Here is a 26,389-nt window from a genome sequence, read left to right as displayed (position 1 = left end):
CAGAGGGGATAAGGCTTAGACCTGAAGCCCCTCCCCCAGCCCCAGGGCGCCATTTCCAGCAAGTATTCCCACCCTGGAGCTGCATCTCTGTCTTTCCCTCACTCCCTGTCAGTGTCTGCGGGGCCATTATCCCTCAGCTCACTGTTCCTGGGACTGCTTGGGCAAATCCTCCTATGTAAAGCCGCCTGGTTGTCAGCGCTGTGACTTTACATGACACTTAAGTATTCTACCTGCCTATTAGTCAGTGTTAGTAAGAAAGAGTGCATTTAGTCAGGGTTTTATAGTACAATTACCCTGTGATATACATCCAGTTCTTACTGTGTAGTGTTATATCTATTGACTATTTAGCAATATAAACTAGTCCAGTGCAGTATTATTGTCAGTAATAACCTCTGCATTGTACAAACTGTGACTTTCTCTGGCTGGGTCCACAGGATAACATTGGGATATGGTTGAGGGACAGCGGAAATGGCACCAACATGGTCACAATCTTTCTGGCCTCCCAGGATGCATCAGGGCCTTCACCATATAGTCCCACCCACTGACTCAGTCAGATCAGTTTTTTGCTTGGTGCGGCAGGAAGCCGCATGGTCTCAGAGCTGCTGTGAGAATAGCCTCAAGCTTTTATTATTTCATTTTTATAGACTTACTATGTTTTTTTGAGCGACTTTTGTTAATAGCGTCTTAAACGCATGCTAGAAAGAGTCGCTCCAACAACTCCTCACCGGGTCGCAACAACGCTTACCTTCGGGTATTAGTGCTGTCTCGACGGGCGTCTGTGTCGGATGTTCTAGCAGGTCCAGCAGACGTAATCAGGCTGTGGCCGGAGCATGGGGAGATGGTGAGTCTATGGACTTTCTCTTACTAGCGGGGTCAGGACACAGCTACGCTGTCTTTGGTGGAGACTACAAACAGTGTGTTGATGCGCCGAACACTCTCTGGGGCAACAGCGCTACGCTCCGGGGATCATAGGCGCCAGGACTAGGTAGAGGCCACGATCCTTAGGGTTTAAGTCAGCAGGGGGATTCAGACGCTCTCCTGGCCGCCCCTCCTCCGAGTTCATGACCAGTTTCCACGTGTGTCTCTCGTTTCATGAACTGAATGACCTCACTTCCGGCTCAGATGCTACCACGAGGGTACTCGGTCGCAACTTATACGCTGCGGTTGTGTACACTAGAGATCCCGCCCAGACCTAGTCGCAGGCCTTAGCGTCTGCATACACGTGGAAGTCGCTGAGCGTCCGTGTCCGCAGGAGCAACTGTGTCAGTTATCATGAGCGGTAGTGTACATCAGTAGCGTCTGAATCCACTCAGCGTCTTACGAGAGTATGTGCTTGGATATGGAAGTGTGGTGAGTCTCCCTGTATCCCGCTCCCTGGAGGCAGGGTATACAGTACTAAAAATTCCTTCTACTTCTTAGTTTGAATTGTTAATTTTTAGTACCTATTGCATATGAGACCTGTATATTACTGTGTTTTCTGCATGTTATGTTGGAAAAGAACCAGTTAGAAACAGAAGTACAATTTTCCTACTAATGTATAAATTGTTATGATGGTGATTGTAGTCTCATATGACAATGTCTAATGCTTTAACATGTGACTGACTGCTAGTATGTGTGCTGACTTTTCTGTGTAATGTCAGTCCTGTTCTGACCCTCTGTAGTCATTAACAGATTATTACCATGTCTGTGAGCGGCAAAAGTGATGAGGAGAATTTATCAGGCACTCCTACATCCCTAACATGCTTATCTTATAAGACAGGGTTAATTGATGTGGATCAATTGGTCACTTATGAGGGGTTGTGTGCAAACTGTTTCGCTTTTCAGCGAAGTAAAAAACAGGAGTTAGTTCAACCACCAACAGAGCCACCATGGAATATGGTCGCAAAGACTCTATCTTCAATAGCGGACAGGTTAGCTCCGGTAGCACCACCTCAAGGGTTAGGTTACACTATGAACCCATACATGCAGCTCCCTTCCTACGGCTTGGTTCCAGTAGCCTCTACAAGCAACCAAGGGACAGGTAAGACTAAGACAGATGCGTCTATGTGGCAGACTACATAAGATGATACAACAGATGATGATACAGTATATTCAAATACACCGTATGATGATCAGTCGCAGAGCTTTAGTTCAGAGGATGTAGCTGAACTTACTGATGCTGTGAAGGCTGTTCTCTCTTTGGAAGAGCCAGCTAAAACAGTGATAAAATCTAAAGCACCTGTGTTTAAACGAACAAAATCAGTGAAAACTGAATTCCCAGCGTCAAACGAACTGACAGAAATGATGGATGAGTCTTGGGCGACGCCCAGTAAGAAATATAAGATTCCGAAAAGATGGAATTCTTATTATCCATTTCCAGCTGCGGATTGTTCGTAAAGAGAAGTTCCTCCAAAAGTAGATGCACATGTTCTGCGATTGTGCATAAATCTGCTTTACCACTGTCATCTACCTCGCTAAATGATGTCACAGACAGAAGGGTAGATAGTTTTTGGAAACATTTATTTTCTCTAGTAGGAGCAGTGGTAAGACCTGCTATGGCTTCGGCCTGGGTAGCAAAGGCAATGGGCGAATGGATAGAGGAACTAGAAATGACATCTCTTCTCCTACTTCGGAGCAAGAGTACCTTTTAAGCCGTTTGAGACAATCTGCCCAATACTTAGAACAAGCAGCAATTGATATGGGTACAGTTGCTTCTAAAGCTTCAACCTTGACAGTAGCCGCTCGCAGAACAGTTTGGCTACGTACCTGGAAAGCAGATGCGGAATCCAAGAAAGAATTGGAAGCATTGCCTTTCGTTGGTAATATATTGTTTGGGAAACCATTTTCTGATATCCTAAAATCAGAGGCTGAATCAAAGAAGGTCAGATTTCCGGCTATTTATAACCCTAAGTCCAAGGGTTTAAAGTTTTGCTCATTTCGTTGGCAAAGTAAAGCGAAAGCTAAAGAGGAGTCTAAGCAACCCCAGTTCAAAACCAGGGGTAGGAAGCAGTGGGCTAGCAAAAAGCCAGCTTCCAAGCCTGAACAGAAACCATCAGCCTGAAGAGACAGGCCTCCGCCTAGAGGATTCCAGGGTTGGGGGCCGACTCCTTCATTTTGCACACATATGGCAACAGTCAACAACAGATGCTTGGGTGCAGAAGGTGGTATCTCAGGGGAATGGGTTCCCATTCAGGAGGCAGCCTCCTCAAATATTTTTTTGCACCAGCCCGTCTCGTATAGAGTCGAAGGCCAATGCCCTGCAAGAAGCAGTCCAAAAATTACTGCAGTCTGGTGTGATTGTCCCTGTACCTCCATCACAAAGGGGACAGGGGTTTTACTCCAATCTATTTCTGATCCAGAAGCCAAGTGGGTCATATCGACCAATTCTCAATCTAAAAATGTTAAACAAATACATTTGGATCCCGAAGTTCCACATGGAGACGTTGCGCTCCATAATGTTGGCCATGGAACCGGGAGATTACATGGTATCTCTGGGTGTACGGGATGCTTACCTACATGTGCCTATAGCACTGTCTCATCAGTGTTACCTCAGGTTTGCCATCCTCCAGGAACATTTTCAGTTCCAAGCTCTGCCCTTCAGGCTAGCAACAGCACCCAGTGTGTTTACCAAGATCATGGTGGTTATGGCAGCTTGTCTGCGCAAACAGGGGATAAGAATATTCCCATACCTCAACGACCTGTTAATCTTAGCACATTTGCAAAATTTACTTTTGAGCCATCTTCAACAGACAATAGTTTGTCTACAGAGACTTGGGTGGCTCATAAATTGGGAAAAGTAGTCTCTGAATCCATTACAGCGGATGGTTCATTTGGGGGCCATATTGGATTCAGACCTACAGAGAGTTTTCTTACCAGAGAAAAAGATGGTCAAGGTGCAGGTCATGACTCAGGAAGCGTTGCACACCCAGACAATATCAGTCCATGCATCAATGCGACTGTTGGGTCTGATGGTATCAACCTTCGACATGGTGGAATATGTGCAATTCCACTCCAGACCATTACAGCACCTTATTCTGACCAAATGGAACGGAAATCATCAGACGATAAAAAAGCAGATGATAAAGTTTCCAGTAAATGTAAAAAGGTCTCTAGCGTGGTGGCTACAGACAGACCATTTAAACAAGGGGAGACCCTTTTGGATAAAGAGTGGCAAGTCCTGACAACAGATGCCAGACAATGCGACAGCAGTTGCGTACCTCAATCATCAAGGAGGAACTCACAGCAAAAGATTGATGGAGGAAGTAACTCCCATTCTAAGATGAGCAGAACTCAATCTCCCAGCATTGTCAGCGGTGTTTTGTCCCAGGTGTTCTGAACTGGGAAGCGGATTTTCTCAGTCGACACATCATTCAGGAAACCGAATGGGCATTACACCCAGAAGTGTTTCAGACAATAGCGAACAGATGGGGTCTACCAGAGATAGACCTCATGGCGTCTCGTCTAAACAACAAAGTTCTGAAGTACGGATCAAGAACCAAGGATCCCGGAGCGGTCCTTGTAGATGCACTGTCAGTAGAATGGAAATTTAATCTGGCATATCTGTTCCCTCCAATATCTCTGTTACCCAGAGTAGTGAGAAAAATAAAGCAAGCAAAGGGAGCAATAAATTCTAATAGCTCCAGCTTGGCTAAGAAGTAATTGGTACACAGATCTACTGAGAATGTCCGTGGAAGCACCAATACTGCTCCCTCAACGTCCAGATCTGCTAATGCAGGGTCCTTGTTGTCACAGTCATCTGGATCGTCTATCTTTGACGGCGTGGCTGTTGAAACCTCTATCCTAAAAGCTAGAGGATTTTTTAAACAAGTAATCCAAACTATGCTCCGAGCAAGAAAGCCTTCTTCAGCTCGTGTATATTAGAATATGGCAAGCCTATATTCATTGGTGTACTGAAAAAAGTTTGAATCCGAGATCTTTTAAAGTATCCAGGATTTTGGATTTCCTTCAAGCAGGATTGGAAAAAGGTTTGAAAGTAGCTTCCTTGAGAGTTCAAGTATCAGCATTAACTGTATGGTTTCAGCGAAAGATTGATGATTTACAGGATGTACATACTTTCTTTCAGGGAGTGGTACATATTCAACCTTCATTTGTTCCTCCTGCAGCTCCCTGGGATTTGAATTTAGTTCTTGAATTCCTCCAGGGACCTCCGTTTGAACCACTTAAGAGAGCAGATCTTAAATGGTTAACAGCTAAAGTACTTTTTCTACTGGCAATGGCGTCAGCCAGAAGAGAGTCAGATTTAGGAACATTATCATGTAAGTCTCCTTTCCTAAGTTTTTTTACAGACAGAGCAGTTCTCAGAACTAGATCTGGTTATCTTCCGAAGGTGGTGTCAAAGTTTCACCTTAATAAAGAGATTGTAGTCCCAGCTTTTCAGGTATCGGGACTTTCTGCGGGAGAAGCGTCGCTGGATGTAGTCCGAGCTTTAAGAATCTACATAGATCGTACTAGTGCCATCAGAAAAACAGATTCTCTCTTCATCCTCTACGGATTTCATAGAAGAGGATGGCCTGCTAGTAAACCGTAGTGATGAGCGGGTTCGGTTTTACTCGGTTTTACTCGGTTCTTAAAACGGCATCTTATTGGCTATCCAAAACACGTGACATCGGTGAGCCAATAAGATGCCGTTTTGAGAACCGAGTAAAACCGAACCCGCTCATCACTAGTAAACAGACGCTCGCAAGATGGGTCCGAATGGTAATATCAGAAGCTTATTCTCATGCAGATCTCCCTACTCCGGTTAATGTCTCTGCTCACTCTACACGTAAGGTAGGTCCTTCATGGGCAGCACAACAGGGTGCTTCAGCAGAACAGATTTGTAAGGCAGCCACATGGTCTTCCATAAACACATTCATCAGACATTATGCCTTGGATACTTTTGACTCTCATGATGCAGACTTCGGGCGAAAGGTCCTCCTGTGTAATCAGGAGTGTCCCAACCACTAAAACTGGCTTTGGGAATCCCAATGTTATCCTGTGGATAACCTGTGGACCCAGCCTGAGTAATAGACATTATGGTAAGAACTTACCGTGGATAACGTAATTTCTTTTATATCAACAGGTATCCACAGGGATCCCACCCTGACGCACCTGATTTGAGGATCTTAACAATCATTAAACCTCTTCCCTCTTGTATGGAAGGGTGTGCATGTGTGTTCTTATCGCCTAAATAGGTTTCTACCTGATGCTCCTGCCTAATCGCTGTGGAAAGAACTGATTTGACTGAGTGAGTGGGCGGGATTATACGGTGAAGCCCTGATGCATCCTGGGAGGCCAGAAAGCTTGTGACTGTTTGGTGCCATTTCCGCTGTCGCTCCGGCATATCCCAATGTTATCCTGTGGATACCTGTGGACATAAGAGAAATTACGTTATCAACGGTAAGTTCTTACCATAACGTCTATTTCTCATACGTCCTAGAGGATGCTGGGGTCATCATAGAAACATGGGGTTATACCAAAGCTCTAGAACGGGCGGGAGAGTGCGGATGACTCTGCAGCACCGATTGAACAACTGAAGGTCTTCATCGGCCAAGGTGTCAAACTTGTAGAACTTTGCAAATGTGTTTGACTCAGACCAAGTAGCTGCTCGGCAAAGTTGCAATGTCGAGACCCCCCGGGCAGCCACCCAGGACGAGCCCATCTTTCTAGTAGAATGGGCTTTCACCGATTCCGGTAACGGCAATCCAGCCGTGGAATGAGCATGCTGAATCGTGTTACAGATCCAGCGTGCAATGGTCTGCTTGGAAGCAGGACACCCAACCTTGTTGGGAGCATACAGGACAAACAGAGCCTCTGTTTTCCTAATCTGAGCCGTTCTGGCGAAATAAATCTTCAAAGCTCTGACCACATCCAGAGATTTTGACTCAGCGAAAGGCGTCCGTAGCCACAAGCACCACAATAGGTTAGTTCATGTGGAAAGAGGAAACCACTTTCGGTAGAAATTGTTGACGTGTCCTCAATTCAGCTCTATTTTCATGGAAGATCATATAAGGGCCCTTGTGAGACAAGGCCGCTAACTCAGACACCCGCCTTGCAGATGCCAAGGCCAACAGGATGACCACTTTCCAAGTGAGGAATTTCAACTCCACCTTCCGTAAAGGTTCAAATCAATGTGATTGAAGGACCTGCAACACCACATTAAGATCCCATGGTGCCACTGGAGGCACAAATGGAGGTTGGATGTGCAACATTCCTTTTACGAAAGTCTGAACTTCTGGAAGGGAGGCCAATTGTTTCTGAAATAAAACCGATAAGGCCGAAATCTGTTCCTTAATTGAGCCCTATTTTAGGCCCGCATCCACACCTGCTTGTAGAAAATGGGGAAAATGTCCTAGTCGAAACTCTTCCGTAGGAGCCCCCTTGGATTCACACCAAGAAACATATTTTCTCCAAATACGGTGGTAATGTTTAGACGTTACCTTTTCTGGCCTGAATAAGTGTGGGAATGACTTCACTGGGAATACCCTTACGGGCTAGGATTTTGCGCTCAACCGCCATGCCGTCAAACGTAGCCGCGGTAAGTCCTGATACACGCACGGCCCCTGTTGTAACAGGCCCTTAACTCCAGAATATTTATGTGGAAACAAGTTTCCTGACTTGACCATCTTCCTTGGAAGTTTTCTCCCATTGTGACTGCCCCCTAGCCTCGGAGGCTTGCAACCGTGGTCACTAGGATTCAGTCCTGTATCCCGAACCTGCGCCCCTCTAGGAGGTTAGAGCTGTGCAGCCACCACAGGAGTGATATCCTGGTCTTGGAAGACAGGATTATTCTCCGGTGTAGGTGGGACCTGGACCACTTGTCCAACAGGTCCCACTGGAACACTCTGCATGGAACCTGCCAAACTGAATGGCCTCTTAGGCCGCAACCATCTTCCCCAGCAACCGAATGCATTAATGGATTGACATTCTTGCTGGTTTCAGAATTAGTTTGACCAGACTCTGAAGTTCCAGAGCCTTGTCCACTGGAAGAAATACTCTCTGTAGTTCTGTGTCCAATATTCCCAAAAACGACAACTGCGTCATCGGAATCAACTGTGATTTTGGCAAATTTAGGAGCCAACCATGTTGCTGAAGAACTGTCAGGGAGAGTGCAACGTTTTGCACCAACTGGTCCCTGGATCTCGCCTTTATCAGGAGATCGTCTAAGTATGGGGTAATCGTGACTCCTTGCTTGCGAAGGAGAACCATCATCACCGCCATCACTTTCGTGAAAATCCTCGGAGCCGTGGACAGACCAAACGGCAACGTCTGAAATTGGTAATGACAATCCTGTATTGCAAACCTCAGGTAAGCCTGATGCGGAGGATAAATGGGAACATGTAAGTAGGCATGTTTTATGTCCACCGACACCATAAAATCCCCTTCCTCCAGACTGGAGATCACTGCTCGGAGAGACTCCATCTTCAATTTGAATTTCTTTAGGTAGAAATTTAGGGATTTCAGGTTTAGGATTGGTCTGACCAAACCGTCCGGCTTCGGGACCACAAACAGGCTCGAATAAAAGCCTTCTCCCTTTTGTGACAGGGGAACCCTGACGATAACTTGATTTTGACACAACTTTTGTATTGCGTCGCAAACTACCTCCCTGTCCGGAAGAGAAGCTGGTAAGGCCGATTTGAAAAAACGGCGAGGGGAAACGTCTTGAAACTCCAGCTTCTACCCTTGGGATACTATTTGTAAAACCCATGGGTCTAGGTCTGAACGAACCCAAAACTGACTGAAGAGTTTGAGACGTGCCCCCACCGGTGCGGACTCCCGCATATGAGCCCCAACGTCATGCGGTTGAATTAGCAGAAGCCTGGGAGGACTTCTGCTCCTGGGAGCCTGACAAGGCTGGTGATCATTTACCTCTTCCCCTTCCTCTAGTAGCAAGGAAGGAAGAACCTCGGCCCTTCCTGTATTTATTGGGCCGAAAGGACTGCATCTGATAGTGATGCTTTTTCTTTTGTTGTGGAGGAACATAAGGTAAAAAGCATGACTTACCCGCGGTAAATTATCAAGGCCGTCACCAAATAAAGCCTTACCTTTATATGGTAGAGATTCCATACTTTTCTTGGAATCGGCATCAGCATTCCATTGGTGTATCCACAACACTCGTCTAGCTAAGACTGCCGTGGCATTGGCCTTAGATCCCAAAAGACCAATATCTCTCGCAGCTTCCTTTAGGTAGGCTGCAGAGTCCTTGATATAACCCAGCATCATGAGTATCTACATCAGAAGACAAGTTGTCTGCCCACTTTTCGATAGCACTACTTACCCACGCAGACGCAATGACAAGTCTGAGTAGCGTACCTGTGGTCGCATAAATGGACTTTAACGTAGTTTCTTGTTTACGAACCGCAGGATCCTTAAGGGCCGCCGTGGCAGGTGACGGAAGAGCCACCTTTTTAGACAAATGTGACAGGGCCTTGTCCACGGTGGGGGGTGACTCCCACTTTTCCCTATCCGCCGAGGGAAACGGATAAGCTACCGTAATTCTTTTTGGAATCTCAAACTTTTTGTCAGGAGCTTCACAGAGGTTTTCAAATAGCGTGTTCAGTTCATGAGAGGGAGGAAACGTTACATCAGGTTTCCTTTCCTTATACATACAGACCCTTTTATCAGAGACAGCCGGTCCTCAGTGATATGTAATACCCCTTTAACAGCCACAATTATGTACTGAATGCTTTATGCCAATTTTGGGTCTAATCTGGAATCGCTATAGTCGACACTGGAATCAGTGTCTGTGTCGATATCAGTGTCTGCCAATTGGGCCAGTGTACGTTTCTGTGACCCTGAGGGGACCTGACTTTGCAGTAACATATCTTCTGCAGATTTCTTCCATGCCTGTGTCTGAGACTCAGACTTATCTAGCCTCTTGCTAATAAGAGCCACATTAGCATTCAAGGTGTTCAACACATTTATCCAATCCGACGTCGCCGGTGCCGACAGGGTCACCGCTGCAGCCGTTTGTGTCCCTAATACAGCCTCCTCCTGGGAAGAGCCTTCATCCTCAGACATGTCGACACACGTGCACCAAACACCCACAGACACACCGGGCATATAGGGGACAGACCCACAGTAAAGCCTGTCAGAGAGACACAGAGGGGATTTGCCAGTTCACACCCCAGCGTCCAATCAGCAGTTCTGAAGCGCCCAATAAACGCCAAATAAGCGCTTTTTATATAAAGTATATTGCTCCAAATTTAGCCAGTGACCCCCCCCCCCCTGTTTTGCGCCCTGATACCTGTCAGTGTGAAGGAAGGACCAGCGTCTCTGCAGCCTGATGGAGAGAAAATGGCGCCGAGTGAGCTGTGAGGACGAAGCTTCGCCCCCTTAATGGGGCGCTTCAGTACCGCTTCTTGTATGATTATAATGGCGGGGGTTTTGGGACAGTACCTCTGCACTAATGTCCCCTCTTGCCAGATGTCCACTGAGGATTTATTAGATGCCCAGGACGCCCCCCGCGCACCCTGTAGTGCTGCATGTATGTGGGAGCTTGGCGCGCAGCGTCCGCACGCTGCAGTACCTCAGATAAATGCCGTCACTGAAGTCTTCTTTTCTTCATCTACTCACCTGTCTTCTGACTTCTGGCTCTGAAAGGGGGTGACGGCGGGCTGCGGGTGTGAGCATCTAGGCATACCCAGCGATCAGCACCCTCAGGAGCTAATGGTGTCCTGTAGCCAGAAGCAGAGCCCTTGAGCTCACTGGAAGTGGGTGATACTCCTCTCCCCTAAGTCCCACGAAGCAGGGAGTCTGTTGCCAGCCTCCCTGAACATAAAAAACCTAACATAAGTCTTGTCAGAGAAACTCTGTAGAGCTCCCTGCAGTGCGTCCAGTCTCACTGGGCACAATTATAAAACGAGTCTGGAGGAGGGGCATAGAGGGAGGAGCCAGTTCACACCCTTTCAAAGTCTTAAAGTTCCCATGTCTCCTGCGGATCCCGTCTATACCCCATGGTTCTATGATGACCCTAGCATCCTCTAGGACGTATGAGAAAATATATTTTCCATACCTCGTTGATCTTTTAATCCTGACACAGATGCAGGAGTTGCTCTTATGTAATCTGCGACAGACAATAACATGTCTGCAGAACCATGGGTGGCTCATAAATTGGGAAAAATTGTTTCTGGTTCCGTCACAACAGATGACTCATTTGGGGCTGGTACTGGATTCAGGTCTTCAGAGAGTAAGTTTAAATCTGAACAAGATATCCAAGGTTCACTCAAGGATTCAGGACTTGTTACACAGTGAAATGGTATCCATTCACGCAGCAATGCGGGTGATGGGTTTGATGGTATCAACGTTCGACATGGTGGAGTATTCACAATTCCACTCAAGGCCTCTGCAGCTTCTGATTCTTGCCAAATGGCATGGGTTGCATCAGACAATAAAAACACAGACCCTGTCTCTTACAATAGAAGTAAGAAGGTCATTAGCCCGGTGGCTACAGACATCCCATCTGGACAAGGGTAGACCCCTTTGGATATCAGATTGGGAAATTCTGATGATAGATTCCAGTCTTCAGGGCTGGGGAGCAGTGTCAGAAATGTGTTTTCAGGGGCAATGGACCAGGGAAGAAAGTTGCCTGCCAATAAACATATTGGAACTTTGGGCCATATATATGGCACTGATTCAGGCAAAGGACATTTTTCGGAGAAAACTAGTCCAGATCTGCTCAGGCAATGCAACGGCAGTAGCGTACCTCAACCATCAGGGAGGAACTCGAAGCCGGAAAGCGATGGAGGAGGTAAGTCACATACTAAAGTGGGCAGAACTTCATCATCCAGCCTTGTCCACAGTGTTCGTACTGGGAGTCCTAAACTGGGAAGCGGACTTTCTCAGTCGACACGCCATTCAGGAAAATGAATGGTCTCTACACCCGGAGGTCTTCCAGACGCTAGTGGACAAGTGGGGGTTTCCAGAGATAGATCTCATTGCATCCCATCTGAACAACAAAGTTTTTGCTTATGGGGCAAGAACAAAGGATCCCAGAGCGATCTTTGTGGATGCCCTGTCGGTCCCATGGGACTTTCATCTGGTTTATGTGTTTCCTTCAATCACCCTATTACCCATGGTGGTGAGAAAGATAAAGCAAGGGAAAAGTGCCGTGATACTAATAGCTCCGGCTTGACCCAGAAGACATTGATACACAGATCTGCTGAGTATGTCGATGGGTGTTCCACTTCTGTTCCCTCAACATCCAGATCTACTGATGCAGGGTCCTTGTTATCACAGACATCTGGATCGACTGTCTTTGATGGCGTGGCTCTTGAAACATCTATCCAGAAGTCAAGAGGATTCTCACAACAGGTAATTCAGACTATGCTCAGAGCAAGGAAACCTTCCTCAGCTTGCATTTATCACCGAATATGGAAAACCTATATTCATTGGTGCAGTGAATTGAAAATGTACCCTAAGGCTTTCAGAGTTTCCAGGGTCTTAGCATTCCTTCAGGCTGTAATGGATAAAGGTTTGAAGGTGGCTTCCTTGAGAGTGCAAGTGTTGGCATTGACTGTATGGTTCCAAAAGAAAATTGCCAATTTACAGGATGTGCGTACTTTTTTCCAGGGAATGCTGCACATTCAACTTTTTTTGTTCCTCCTACAGTGCCTTGGGACTTAAGTCTAGTCCTGAAAGCCCTTCAAGTTGCCTCATTTGAACCACTTAATAAAGTGGATCTTAAATGGTTGACAGCTAACGTTCTCTTTCTACTTGCTATTGCCTCAGCTAGAAGAGATTCAGATTTAGGGGCATTGTTATGTCGCTCTCCTTTTCTGATATTTCATCCAGATAGAACGGTTCTCAGAACTAAATCTGGATATCTTGCTAAGGTGGTGACTAAATTCCGCCTTAAGGAAGAAATTGTTGTACCAACTTTTCAAAGGCCAGGTCTTTCTGTGGGAGATGCATCTTTGGATGTAGTCAGGGCTTTAAGGATCAACGTGGATCGTACCAGTGCCATCAGAAAGACAGATTTTCTCTTTGTTTTCTACGGATTTCACAAGAGAGGATGGCCTGCTGACAAGCAAACACTAGCGAGGTGGCTTAGAATGACGATTTCAGAAGCATATTCTCAAGCTGATCTCCCTAATCCAGCTAGTGTCTCTGCTCACTCTACTCGTAAGGTAGGTCCGTCGTGGGCAGCACAATGTGGTGCTTCAGCGGAACACATATGTAAGGCAGCCACACGGTCTTCCATTAACACATTCATTAGACATTATGCCTTTGATACCTTTGCCTCAGGATGCTGCATTCGGGCGAAGGATTCTCCTTTCCAGTCTGGAGCGTCCCCTTCACTAAATTGCTTTGGGAAATCCCATTGTTATCCTGTGGATAACTGTGGACCCTGCCAGAGAAATATACGTTATGGTAAGTCCACAGGATCCATAGGGATCCCACCCTGACTCACCTGATCTGAGGATCCTTTTACTCACTGGCCTCTTCCTTCTTGTACGGAAGGGTGTGCATGTGTGTTCTTATCGCCTGATTAAGGCTCTCTATGATGCTCCTGCCTTGAGCATTGGAATACAACTGATTTGCCTGAGCAAGGAGGCGGGGATATATGGACGGGACCCGTTGCAAGCTGGGAGGCTGTCGCTTCATCATATCCCATTGTTATTTTGTGGATCCTGTGGACTTAGGAAGAATACTGATATCAACGGTAAGTTCTTACCATAACGTATATTCCCTTGGGTGGAATAGACGCCTTTTGGCCAGCGTCACAGGAGAAATATCCGGAAATAGCTGCATATTATCCAGGCACTCAGCTGTGGATGAGGAAGACAAAGCAGCCTGTAGGATACGTTCTTTAATATGAAGAAAGTGGACCCTGAGCAGAGTGTCCCTCGGTGCTTGGATAGGGGCCTGTTTGGACTTTGGGAGCCTATGGATCTTATCAATAAGAAGGTCCGCAGCAGAAGCCTTCGGTGAAAGTTTCTGACAAGAGGACCGTGGCATAATCATAAAGCTCAGCATTTGTAGCAGAATCCGGAACGCCCATTATTCTGATATTATTTCTCCGAGACCTGTCTTCTAAATCAATGACTTTATCACAAATAGACCGGGTCTTCCTGAAGGGTGTCATGAGCTGAGATCAGATCTTTGTGAGACACAACAATCTCTTTCATCTTAGTCTGTACGAGTGCCAATCTCACTGATACCGGACCTCAAAGCTTAAACATGATGTAATGCAACGCAAATAACACAGTAATGACCGATAAATTCCACTAGAGGTCAGCGTGATACAGACGTGAAGCTCTCGACACAGAGAGACACAAATGGCAAAATATATTCAGTGGCTAAATCCACAAAATAATATACTGTGAGGTTGTAATCAGAGTGTAATGAGCTGTACTCAGACGATACGTGATACTGGGCTCTGCATGTAGACTGAGAGGAAGTAGATGATAGTGGTACCATATAAATAGAAGGTAGTTTCACCTCCAGGCAAATGCTTCAATTTAGTGTAGTGACCCCGGTCCAACCGTCAGGACACTTATTTAGCAGTTTATATCAATTTTACACATTATTGAAGGCAGAAGGCAAAGCATGCGATGGCTGGGTACCAGGATCCAAAATGGCAGCCACCTCACCTCCCAATATCACCGCAGGGCTCCGGTGACTGTGGGCAGACCCTTCTGTCCTCAGTAGTAACGGGAGCTGCGCACCTGTGTTAGCAGGAGAGTAAGTGCTCCCGCCTGAGCCAAAAGCGCCTCCAAGTCAGGTGGCCGGAGCGTGCAGGAAAGACTAGGCACACTTAGCCCCAGAATACAGCCCGTGGCTTCAGCGGCGTCACTAGGCTGCGGTAATGAACAGTGCGCGGAGCGAGCAGCTTTAGGGCAGTAGGAGTGGTGGAATTAATAGATTGGGTCTTGGTCCCAGCGGCGGCTGAGAGCTATCAGGTAGGGTAGATAAGAAGCCACTTAGTGAGGAGAGCTCCAGAAAGCACGTCTGGATGGACTCAGGCCACGCCCCTCTTATTTATTATTTTATATACTAACAGGGGTGACAGGTGTGGTACAGCCCTGCAAAGGCAGATCCAATCTCTTTCTCATAAGACTCTGCTGTCTTCCCTGCACTCTCACTCAGATGTTCACTGCTGCCAGTAGCACACGTATGAGAAGCAGAAGTATGGCGGCAGCTGTATAGATTCTGATATGTAATTCTCTGTATCATACTTACTGTGCACACCATCATCCTTATTACTATTGAGAGTATAGAGGTAAGACACTGATGATAGGGGTGTAACAGGGTATTATAACCTAGCAGATGATGATGATGATGATGATGATGATTGCAGTGTATTATATGGTGTATTGCATGTAAAATTCCTTGTTCCACACCTACTCTGCTATAGCAATATACCTTATATAAGGGTGAGTAACACATGTACAGGCTTACCAGTGTATGAGCACACACATAAAGGAATGCTACCTTACCAATGCTTCCAGGAGTAACGTTAGGAGACATTTCTCTGATCCATCAGCTCATATGACTGATGTTATTGTTCATCTAGAATCTCCAATTCATACGATATGTTTCCCATCCATTGTTTTACATTGGTGCTGACATAGGACTTGCCGAGGGACTACGTCTCCATTTATACTTCATGGTTCGTTACCAGTACAAGAGAGAGCTATATCTAAGTCTTATTATAATATTACATTTGTTATTGTGAGTGTTCTCACGAGGGTGGACACAATGATAATCTGAGACACAATATTATAAAGCCTTCATTAAAAGTTATGTTTTATTATACACACACATTTACAATTAAGTGTCCCAGAGAGTCGTCTTCTCCTATTGTTTACAAGATTAATATTGTTACAGAAAATGTCACATTTCCATAATGTATTTTATTTCCAGCAGGTGGACACACAAGCAGGAATATCTCAGAAGGACATCTAATGTTATCCCCGGATTGTGACATAAAAGATAATGACAGTAGACAGGATTCTCCAGGAGATAACCCCATTACCCCAATTATACATCCAGCTCTATCAGCTGATCCCTCTGATCCTGGGAAATGTTCTCCTGATCACCCTGATATTGGTGCATCTGTTACAGCTCTGACAGTAGATACAGAGTTTCTGTGTTCTGTAGATGCCAAATGTTTTACACAGAACACAAAGCCTATTAACCCACACACAGGTAAGGTAGGTGAAAGGCCACTGATATGTTCTGAGTGTGGGAAATGTTTTACATACAAATCACATCTTGTTACACATCAGAGAAGGCACACAGGTGAGAGGCCATTTTCTTGCTCTGAGCGTTGGAAATGTTTTGCACAGAAATCACATCTTATTAATCATGAGAGAAGTCACACAGGTGAGAAGCCATTTTCTTGCTCTGAGTGTGGGAAATGTTTTGCACAGAAATCACATCTTATTAATCATGAGAGAAGTCACACAGGTGAGAGGCCATTTTCTTGCTCTGAGTGTGGGAAATGTTTTGCATGGAAATCACATCTTGTTATACATCAGACAAGTCACACAGGCGAGAGGCCATTTTCTTGCTCTGAGTGTGGGAAATGTTTTGCACGGAAATCACATCTTGTTATACATCAGAAAAGTCACACAGGCGAGAGGGCATTTTCTTGCTCTGAGTGTGGGAAATGTTTTGCACAGAAATCACATCTTATTAATCATGAGAGAAGTCACACAGGTGAGAAGCCATTTTCTTGCTCTGAGTGTGGGAAATGTTTTGCACTCAAATCAGATCTTGTTAGACATCAGAGAAGTCACACAGGTGAGAAGCCGTTTTCTTGCTCTGAGTGTGGGAAATGTTTTGCACTCAAATCAGAACTTGTTAGACATCAGAGAAGTCACACAGGTGAGAAGCCATTTTCTTGCTCTGAGTGTGGGAAATGTTTTGCACAGAAATCACATCTTATTAATCATGAGAGAAGTCACACAGGTGAGAAGCCATTTTCTTGCTCTGAGTGTGGGAAATGTTTTGCACTCAAATCAGATCTTGTTAGACATCAGAGAAGTCACACAGGTGAGAAGCCATTTTCTTGCTCGGAGTGTGGGAAATGTTTTGCACAGAAATCACATCTTATTAATCATGAGAGAAGTCACACAGGTGAGAAGCCATTTTCTTGCTCGGAGTGTGGGAAATGTTTTGCACAGAAATCACATCTTATTAATCATGAGAGAAGTCACACAGGTGAGAGGCCATTTTCTTGCTCTGAGTGTGGGAAATGTTTTGCACTCAAATCAGATCTTGTTAGACATCAGAGAAGTCACACAGGTGAGAAGCCATTTTTTTGCTCTGAGTGTGGGAAATGTTTTGCACTCAAATCAGAACTTGTTAGACATCAGAGAAGTCACACAGGTGAGAAGCCATTTTCTTGCTCGGAGTGTGGGAAATGTTTTGCACAGAAATCACATCTTATTAATCATGAGAGAAGTCACACAGGTGAGAGTCCATTTTCTTGCTCTGAGTGTGGGAAATGTTTTGCACTCAAATCAAATCTTCTTATACATCTCAGAAGTCACACAGGTAAGAATCCATTTTCTTGCTCTGAGTGTGGGAAATGTTGTCTAACAAGATGTGATTTACTTACACATCACAGAAGTCACACAGGTGAGAAGCCATTTCTATACTCTGAGAAATAAATCATCTCTTGTTGCACACAATAGGCATCACTCAGGTGAGGAACCATTTTAATCTTCTGGAGTATACTTATCATTGCCATGCGTTGTTCTTCAAGGTTCTTTACCTATCCTATGCTTTTTGCAATATACATGCTACTGGTGGGTGAAATAATCTTCACACCACGTACAGCAATATATGCTTTATGGCAGGCATGTCCAAACTGCGGCCCTCCAGCTGTTGTGAAACTACACATCCCAGCATGCCCTGACACAGCTGTAGCATTCTCTGACAGCAAATCTGTGTCAGGGCATGCTGGGATATGTAGTTTCACAACAGCTGGAGGGCCGCAGTTTGGATATGCCTGCTTTATGGGGTGCTAGGCTGTGTGCACATAGCATATGAGCAGCAACCACAATTTGGGACAGCACCTTTAAGCGTATTTTCTTCTAAAACACACTTATGAAAGATCTATTTCTGGAAATAGTTATCATGGTAACACATGCCAGGTGATTTTTAATGGTTGTTGAAATTAGGAAAAATGTTAGATGACATGTATACGTGAATTTTACATAGTGAAAGTAGTTTGTTGTTAAAAAATAATAATATTTTGTCTTGAATAAAACCAGATGGTTATTTATTATACAGGCGTCTTCATTCATATATGCGCCATCTAGTATTATAGCGCCAGTAGTCATCTTTTCTTTCTGAAATAACCAGATGTCATGCCCTCATCTACCACTGCTATGCAGATGACCTGTTCTTTGCTCCGGGTACTGAGTACCCAGTACCAATCCTAAATGGTTGTCTAGCTGAGCTCCAGGTGTGGGTGATGCCAGTTGGCTGTGACTCAGTCCTGGTGAAACAGGTCCATATGGTACAAGTTCACCAACAAAGGGCAGGGCTACAGCTCAGCTTTACCTACCAACCAGACTTACCACATAACACCCATTCTCTGTTCCTTTCACCGGCTGCCTATAAGATGGTGACTATTACATAATCTTACTGACTCTCCCAGCCCTACATGACCAGGGTCCATGTACCAGAAGCAGCTTCTGCCTCCTTACTGACTTACTGTAGGGCCCTATTACATAATCTTACTGACTCTCCCAGCCCTACATGACCAGGGTCCATGTACCAGAAGCAGCTTCTGCCTCCTTACTGACTTACTGTAGTCCCCTATTACATAATCTTACTGACTCTCCCAGCCCTACATGACCAGGGTCCATGTACCAGAAGCAGCTTCTGCCTCCTTACTGACTTACTGTAGTCCCCTATTACATAATCTTACTGACTCTCCCAGCCCTACATGACCAGGGTCCATGTACCAGAAGCATCTTCTGCCTCCTTACTGACTTAATGTAGGCCCCTATTACACACTCTTACTGACTCTCCCAGCCCTACATGACCAGGGTCCATGTACCAGAAGCAGCTTCTGCCTCCTTACTGACTTACTGTAGGCACCTATTACATGATCTTACTGACTCTCCCAGCCCTACATGACCAGGGTCCATGTACCAGAAGCAGCTTCTGCCTCCTTACTGATTTACTGTAGGCCCCTATTACACACTCTTACTGACTCTCCCAGCCCTACATGACCAGGGTCCATGTACCAGAAGCAGCTTCTGCCTCCTTACTGACTTACTGTAGTCCCCTATTACATAATCTTACTGACTCTCCCAGCCCTACATGACCAAGGTCCATGTACCAGAAGCAGCTTCTGCCTCCTTACTGACATACTGTAGGCCCCTATTACATAATCTTACTGACTCTCCCAGCCCTACATGACCAGGGTCCATGTACCAGAAGCAGCTTCTGCCTCCTTACTGACTTACTGTGGGCCCCTATAATACAATCTTACTGACTCTCCCAGCCCTACATGACCAGGGTCCATGTACCAGAAGCATCTTCTGCCTCCTTACTGACTTAATGTAGGCCCCTATTACACAATCTTACTGACTCTCCCAGCCCTACATGACCAGGGTCCATGTACCAGAAGCAGCTTCTGCCTCCTTACTGACTTACTGTAGGCACCTATTACATAATCTTACTGACTCCCAGCCCTACATGACCAGGGTCCATGTACCAGAAGCAGTTTCTGCCTCCTTACTGACTTACTGTAGGCCCCTATTACATAATCTTACTGACTCTCCCAGCCCTACATGACCAGGGTCCATGTACCAGAAGCAGCTTCTGCCTCCTTACTGACTTACTGTAGGCCCCTATTACACACTCTTACTGACTCTCCCAGCCCTACATGACCAGGGTCCATGTACCAGAAGCAGCTTCTGCCTCCTTACTGACTTACTGTAGGCCCCTATTACATAATGTAACTGACTCTCCCAGCCCTACATGACCAGGGTCCATGTACCAGAAGCAGCTTCTGCCTCCTTACTGACTTACTGTAGGCCCCTATTACATAATCTTACTGACTCTCCCAGCCCTACATGACCAGGGTCCATGTACCAGAAGCAGCTTCTGCCTCCTTACTGACTTACTGTAGGCCCCTATTACATAATCTTACTGACTCTCCCAGCCCTACATGACCAGGGTCCATGTACCAGAAGCAGCTTCTGTCTCCTTACTGACTTACTGTAGACCCCTATTACACAATCTTACTGACTCTCCCAGCCCTACATGACCAGGGTCCACGTACCAGAAGCAGCTTCTGCCTCCTTACTGACTTACTGTAGTTCCCTATTACAGAATCTTACTGACTCTCCCAGCCCTACATGACCAGGGTCCATGTACCAGAAGCAGCTTCTGCCTCCTTACTGACTTACTGTAGGCCCCTATTACATAATCTTACTGACTCTCTCAGCCCTACATGACCAGGGTCCATGTACCAGAAGCAGCTTCTGTCTCCTTACTGACTTACTGTAGACCCCTATTACACAATCTTACTGACTCTCCCAGCCCTACATGACCAGGGTCCACGTACCAGAAGCAGCTTCTGCCTCCTTACTGACTTACTGTAGTTCCCTATTACAGAATCTTACTGACTCTCCCAGCCCTACATGACCAGGGTCCATGTACCAGAAGCAGCTTCTTCCTCCTTACTGACTTACTGTAGGCCCCTATTACAGAATCTTACTGACTCTCCCAGCCCTACATGACCAGGGTCCATGTACCAGAAGCAGCTTCTGCCTCCTTACTGACTTACTGTAGGCCCCTATTACACAATCTTACTGACTCTCCCAGCCCTACATGACCAGGATCCATGTACCAGAAGCAGCTTCTGCCTCCTTACTGACTTACTGTAGGCCCCTATTACATAATCTTACTGACTCTCCCAGCCCTACATGACCAGGGTCCATGTACCAGAAGCAGCTTCTGTCTCCTTACTGACTTACTGTAGGCCCCTATTACATAATCTTACTGACTCTCCCAGCCCTACATGACCAGGGTCCATGTACCAGAAGCAGCTTCTGTCTCCTTACTGACTTACTGTAGACCCCTATTACATAATCTTACTGACTCTCCCAGCCCTACATGACCAGGGTCCATGTACCAGAAGCAGCTTCTGCCTCCTTACTGACTTACTGTAGTCACCTATTACATAATCTTACTGACTCTCCCAGCCCTACATGACCAGGGTCCATGTACCAGAAGCAGCTTCTGCCTCCTTACTGACTTACTGTAGTCACCTATTACATAATATTACTGACTCTCCCAGCCCTACATGACCAGGGTCCATGTACCAGAAGCAGCTTCTGCCTCCTTACTGACTTACTGTAGGCCCCTATTACACAATCTTACTGACTCTCCCAGTCCTACATGACCAGGGTCCATGTACCAGAAGCAGCTTCTGTCTCCTTACTGACTTACTGTAGACCCCTATTACACAATCTTACTGACTCTCCCAGCCCTACATGACCAGGGTCCATGTACCAGAAGCAGCTTCTGCCTCCTTACTGACTTACTGTAGGCCCCTATTACATGATCTTACTGACTCTCCAAGCCCTACATGACCAGGGTCCATGTACCAGAAGCATCTTCTGCCTCCTTACTGATTTAATGTAGGCCCCTATTACACACTCTTACTGACTCTCCCAGCCCTACATGACCAGGGTCCATGTACCAGAAGCAGCTTCTGCCTCCTTACTGACTTACTGTAGTCCCCTATTACATAATCTTACTGACTCTCCCAGCCCTACATGACCAAGGTCCATGTACCAGAAGCAGCTTCTGCCTCCTTACTGACTTACTGTAGTCCCCTATTACATAATCTTACTGACTCTCCCAGCCCTACATGACCAGGGTCCATGTACCAGAAGCATCTTCTGCCTCCTTACTGACTTAATGTAGGCCCCTATTACACACTCTTACTGACTCTCCCAGCCCTACATGACCAGGGTCCATGTACCAGAAGCAGCTTCTGCCTCCTTACTGACATACTGTAGGCCCCTATAATACAATCTTACTGACTCTCCCAGCCCTACATGACCAGGGTCCATGTACCAGAAGCATCTTCTGCCTCCTTACTGACTTAATGTAGGCCCCTATTACACAATCTTACTGACTCTCCCAGCCCTACATGACCAGGGTCTCTGTACCAGAAGCAGCTTCTGCCTCCTTACTGACTTACTGTAGGCACCTATTACATAATCTTACTGACTCCCAGCCCTACATGACCAGGGTCCATGTACCAGAAGCAGTTTCTGCCTCCTTACTGACTTACTGTAGGCCCCTATTACATAATCTTACTGACTCTCCCAGCCCTACATGACCAGGGTCCATGTACCAGAAGCAGCTTCTGCCTCCTTACTGACTTACTGTAGGCCCCTATTACACACTCTTACTGACTCTCCCAGCCCTACATGACCAGGGTCCATGTACCAGAAGCAGCTTCTGCCTCCTTACTGACTTACTGTAGGCCCCTATTACATAATGTAACTGACTCTCCCAGCCCTACATGACCAGGGTCCATGTACCAGAAGCAGCTTCTGCCTCCTTACTGACTTACTGTAGGCCCCTATTACATAATCTTACTGACTCTCTCAGCCCTACATGACCAGGGTCCATGTACCAGAAGCAGCTTCTGCCTCCTTACTGACTTACTGTAGGCCCCTATTACATAATCTTACTGACTCTCCCAGCCCTACATGACCAGGGTCCATGTACCAGAAGCAGCTTCTGCCTCCTTACTGACTTACTGTAGGCCCCTATTACACAATCTTACTGACTCTCCCAGCCCTACATGACCAGGGTCCATGTACCAGAAGCAGCTTCTGCCTCCTTACTGACTTACTGTAGGCCCCTATTACATAATCTTACTGACTCTCTCAGCCCTACATGACCAGGGTCCATGTACCAGAAGCAGCTTCTGTCTCCTTACTGACTTACTGTAGACCCCTATTACACAATCTTACTGACTCTCCCAGCCCTACATGACCAGGGTCCATGTACCAGAAGCAGCTTCTGCCTCCTTACTGACTTACTGTAGTTCCCTATTACAGAATCTTACTGACTCTCCCAGCCCTACATGACCAGGGTCCATGTACCAGAAGCAGCTTCTTCCTCCTTACTGACTTACTGTAGGCCCCTATTACAGAATCTTACTGACTCTCCCAGCCCTACATGACCAGGGTCCATGTACCAGAAGCAGCTTCTGCCTCCTTACTGACTTACTGTAGGCCCCTATTACACAATCTTACTGACTCTCCCAGCCCTACATGACCAGGATCCATGTACCAGAAGCAGCTTCTGTCTCCTTACTGACTTACTGTAGGCCCCTATTACATAATCTTACTGACTCTCCCAGCCCTACATGACCAGGGTCCATGTACCAGAAGCAGCTTCTGTCTCCTTACTGACTTACTGTAGGCCCCTATTACATAATCTTACTGACTCTCCCAGCCCTACATGACCAGGGTCCATGTACCAGAAGCAGCTTCTGTCTCCTTACTGACTTACTGTAGACCCCTATTACATAATCTTACTGACTCTCCCAGCCCTACATGACCAGGGTCCATGTACCAGAAGCAGCTTCTGCCTCCTTAATGACTTACTGTAGTCACCTATTACATAATATTACTGACTCTCCCAGCCCTACATGACCAGGGTCCATGTACCAGAAGCAGCTTCTGCCTCCTTACTGACTTACTGTAGTCACCTATTACATAATATTACTGACTCTCCCAGCCCTACATGACCAGGGTCCATGTACCAGAAGCAGCTTCTGCCTCCTTACTGACTTACTGTAGGCCCCTATTACACAATCTTACTGACTCTCCCAGTCCTACATGACCAGGGTCCATGTACCAGAAGCAGCTTCTGTCTCCTTACTGACTTACTGTAGACCCCTATTACACAATCTTACTGACTCTCCCAGCCCTACATGACCAGGGTCCATGTACCAGAAGCAGCTTCTGCCTCCTTACTGACTTACTGTAGGCCCCTATTACATGATCTTACTGACTCTCCAAGCCCTACATGACCAGGGCCCATGTACCAGAAGCAGCTTCTGCCTCCTTACTGACTTACTGTAGTTCCCTATTACATAATCTTACTGACTCTCCCAGCCCTACATGACCAGGGTCCATGTACCAGAAGCAGCTTCTGTCTCCTTACTGACTTACTGTAGACCCCTATTACATAATCTTACTGACTCTCCCAGCCCTACATGACCAGGGTCCATGTACCAGAAGCAGCTTCTGCCTCCTTACTGACTTACTGTAGGCCCCTATTACATAATCTTACTGACTCTCCCAGCCCTACATGACCAGGGTCCATGTACCAGAAGCAGCTTCTGTCTCCTTACTGACTTACTGTAGTTCCCTATTACATAATCTTACTGACTCTCCCAGCCCTACATGACCAGGGTCCATGTACCAGAAGCAGCTTCTGCCTCCTTACTGACTTACTGTAGGCCCCTATTACACAATCTTACTGACTCTCCCAGCCCTACATGACCAGGGTCCATGTACCAGAAGCAGCTTCTGCCTCCTTACTGACTTACTGTAGTCCCCTATTACATAATCTTACTGACTCTCCCAGCCCTACATGACCAGGGTCCATGTACCAGAAGCAGCTTCTGCCTCCTTACTGACTTACTGTAGTCCCCTATTACATAATCTTACTGACTCTCCCAGCCCTACATGACCAGGGGCCATGTACCAGAAGCAGCTTCTGCCTCCTTACTGACTTACTGTAGTTCCCTATTACAGAATCTTACTGACTCTCCCAGCCCTACATGACCAGGGTCCATGTACCAGAAGCAGCTTCTGCCTCCTTACTGACTTACTGTAGGCCCCTATTACATAATCTTACTGACTCTCCCAGCCCTACATGACCAGGGTCCATGTACCAGAAGCAGCTTCTGCCTCCTTACTGACTTACTGTAGTTCCCTATTACAGAATCTTACTGACTCTCTCAGCCCTACATGACCAGGGTCCATGTACCAGAAGCAGCTTCTGCCTCCTTACTGTCGAAGTCAGAAAAATGTCTTAATGCACACTGCCATATTTGCACCGCACACTGGTCCGTGCTGCGCATGCGTACGCTCTCCCGTGGAAGCGCATACCCGCAATAGCGTGCACTCGCACGCGCAGTATGCGCATTTACGGTAGAGTTTATGTGATCGTAGCGTGCGACTCATTCGTTACAAATATTCACAATTAATGTATTTCATAGATCATGTTCCCCTCAATAGTTTCTGTAAGTTTGGTTTAGATAGAATGTCCCTGAGCGGAGGAATCCCTCTTTGTATTGCACGAAGGGTCTAACAGGAGTCATACAGCAGTGTTTGATACCCATCGGAAGAGTATTTAATTAGCAATATTCCGGTGTTGGTTTGGAGCGTATTAATCGCTCGTGCGAATAGTTATGGACATAAGAAGTTTATGTCCATTACTATTATTTACCCATACTCAGGTATGCGGCGGGAAACCCAGTTTCCCACCCACCTGAGCTGTTTAAACTCAGCACAGCCCACCTGTATGAATCAACCTATGACCTTTGGTTACAGTACAGGGCCGAATTCCTGTGTCCAATAAACTGTAGGATTGTAGGGACTAGGAGATTGCATTGTGTGTGGGGCATAAATAGGCAGGCCGACCATATCCAAACTCACTGTCAGGAACCACAGTTCACGCACTGCTCGCACACGCCACTTACCGGTACGCTGGTGTATTCTGTGCCGCAGATCAGCCACTGGTGCTTTCAGTAATTACTAGCATGATTTCCACTGACTCTGGCAGAGTCACATGATCCAGAGTCACATGATCCAGAGTCACATGATCCAGAGTCACATGATCCAGAGTCACATGATCCAGGTATCCAGGTAATTACTTCCTGGTTCTGTGCATGCTGCTGCTGCTGCCGGCAGCAACCAATCAGCATCCTTCTGGGGGGATATAAGCAGGCTTCCCAGAGTCCTCATTGCCTTGAACAACTTGTCAGTTCTCCTGCAGATTCTCCAGCATCGCTCTCAAGGCTCCAAGCTTGCTCCAGAGATCCGTTTACCTGTGTCCTGCTGTACCTGCCTTTCTTGGTTACTTATTTGCTGTCAGAGACTTCCACTATCTCCATCTCAGTGTGTTACCAGTCTGCGGTGCTCAGCCCAGAATTCCTCTCACAGCCTCCACAGAGGAACCTGAGCAGAGGGCCGCGACCTGCCCGTCAGGCGCAGCGAAGACCACATCCCCTTGCGGGGGTCACTGGCGAAAACCCCTGGCGAGTTAGACTCCGCGCCTCTGCTTCAGGTCTGGCCAATTCTCTGTGCTCACTGTGTAAACTTCCGGAGTGCTCCAGCATATGACTCATCCATGTCTCAAGCCACCTAACTTCTGCCTCCCTGCGCCCTCTACT

At 46.5% G+C, this 26,389-nt stretch overlaps 1 protein-coding gene across 1 annotated transcript in view; it reads left to right on the top strand.

Annotated features, from left to right (window-relative positions):
• LOC134983236 (uncharacterized) overlaps nucleotides 1-26,389 on the top strand; it is a 178,558-nt gene that overhangs the window by 16,605 nt on the left and 135,564 nt on the right. Inside the window, exon 6 of the mRNA XM_063948969.1 lies at nucleotides 15,847-17,594. Within this exon, the coding sequence (XP_063805039.1) occupies nucleotides 15,847-17,594 (1,748 nt within the window). The remainder of the gene's footprint in view (nucleotides 1-15,846; nucleotides 17,595-26,389) is intronic.

Source organism: Pseudophryne corroboree (genome assembly GCF_028390025.1).
Source record: "Pseudophryne corroboree isolate aPseCor3 chromosome 3 unlocalized genomic scaffold, aPseCor3.hap2 SUPER_3_unloc_10, whole genome shotgun sequence".
Lineage (NCBI taxonomy): Eukaryota > Metazoa > Chordata > Amphibia > Anura > Myobatrachidae > Pseudophryne > Pseudophryne corroboree.
Note: the sequence above shows the minus strand (reverse complement) of the source record. Positions and strands in the feature narration are given on the sequence as shown.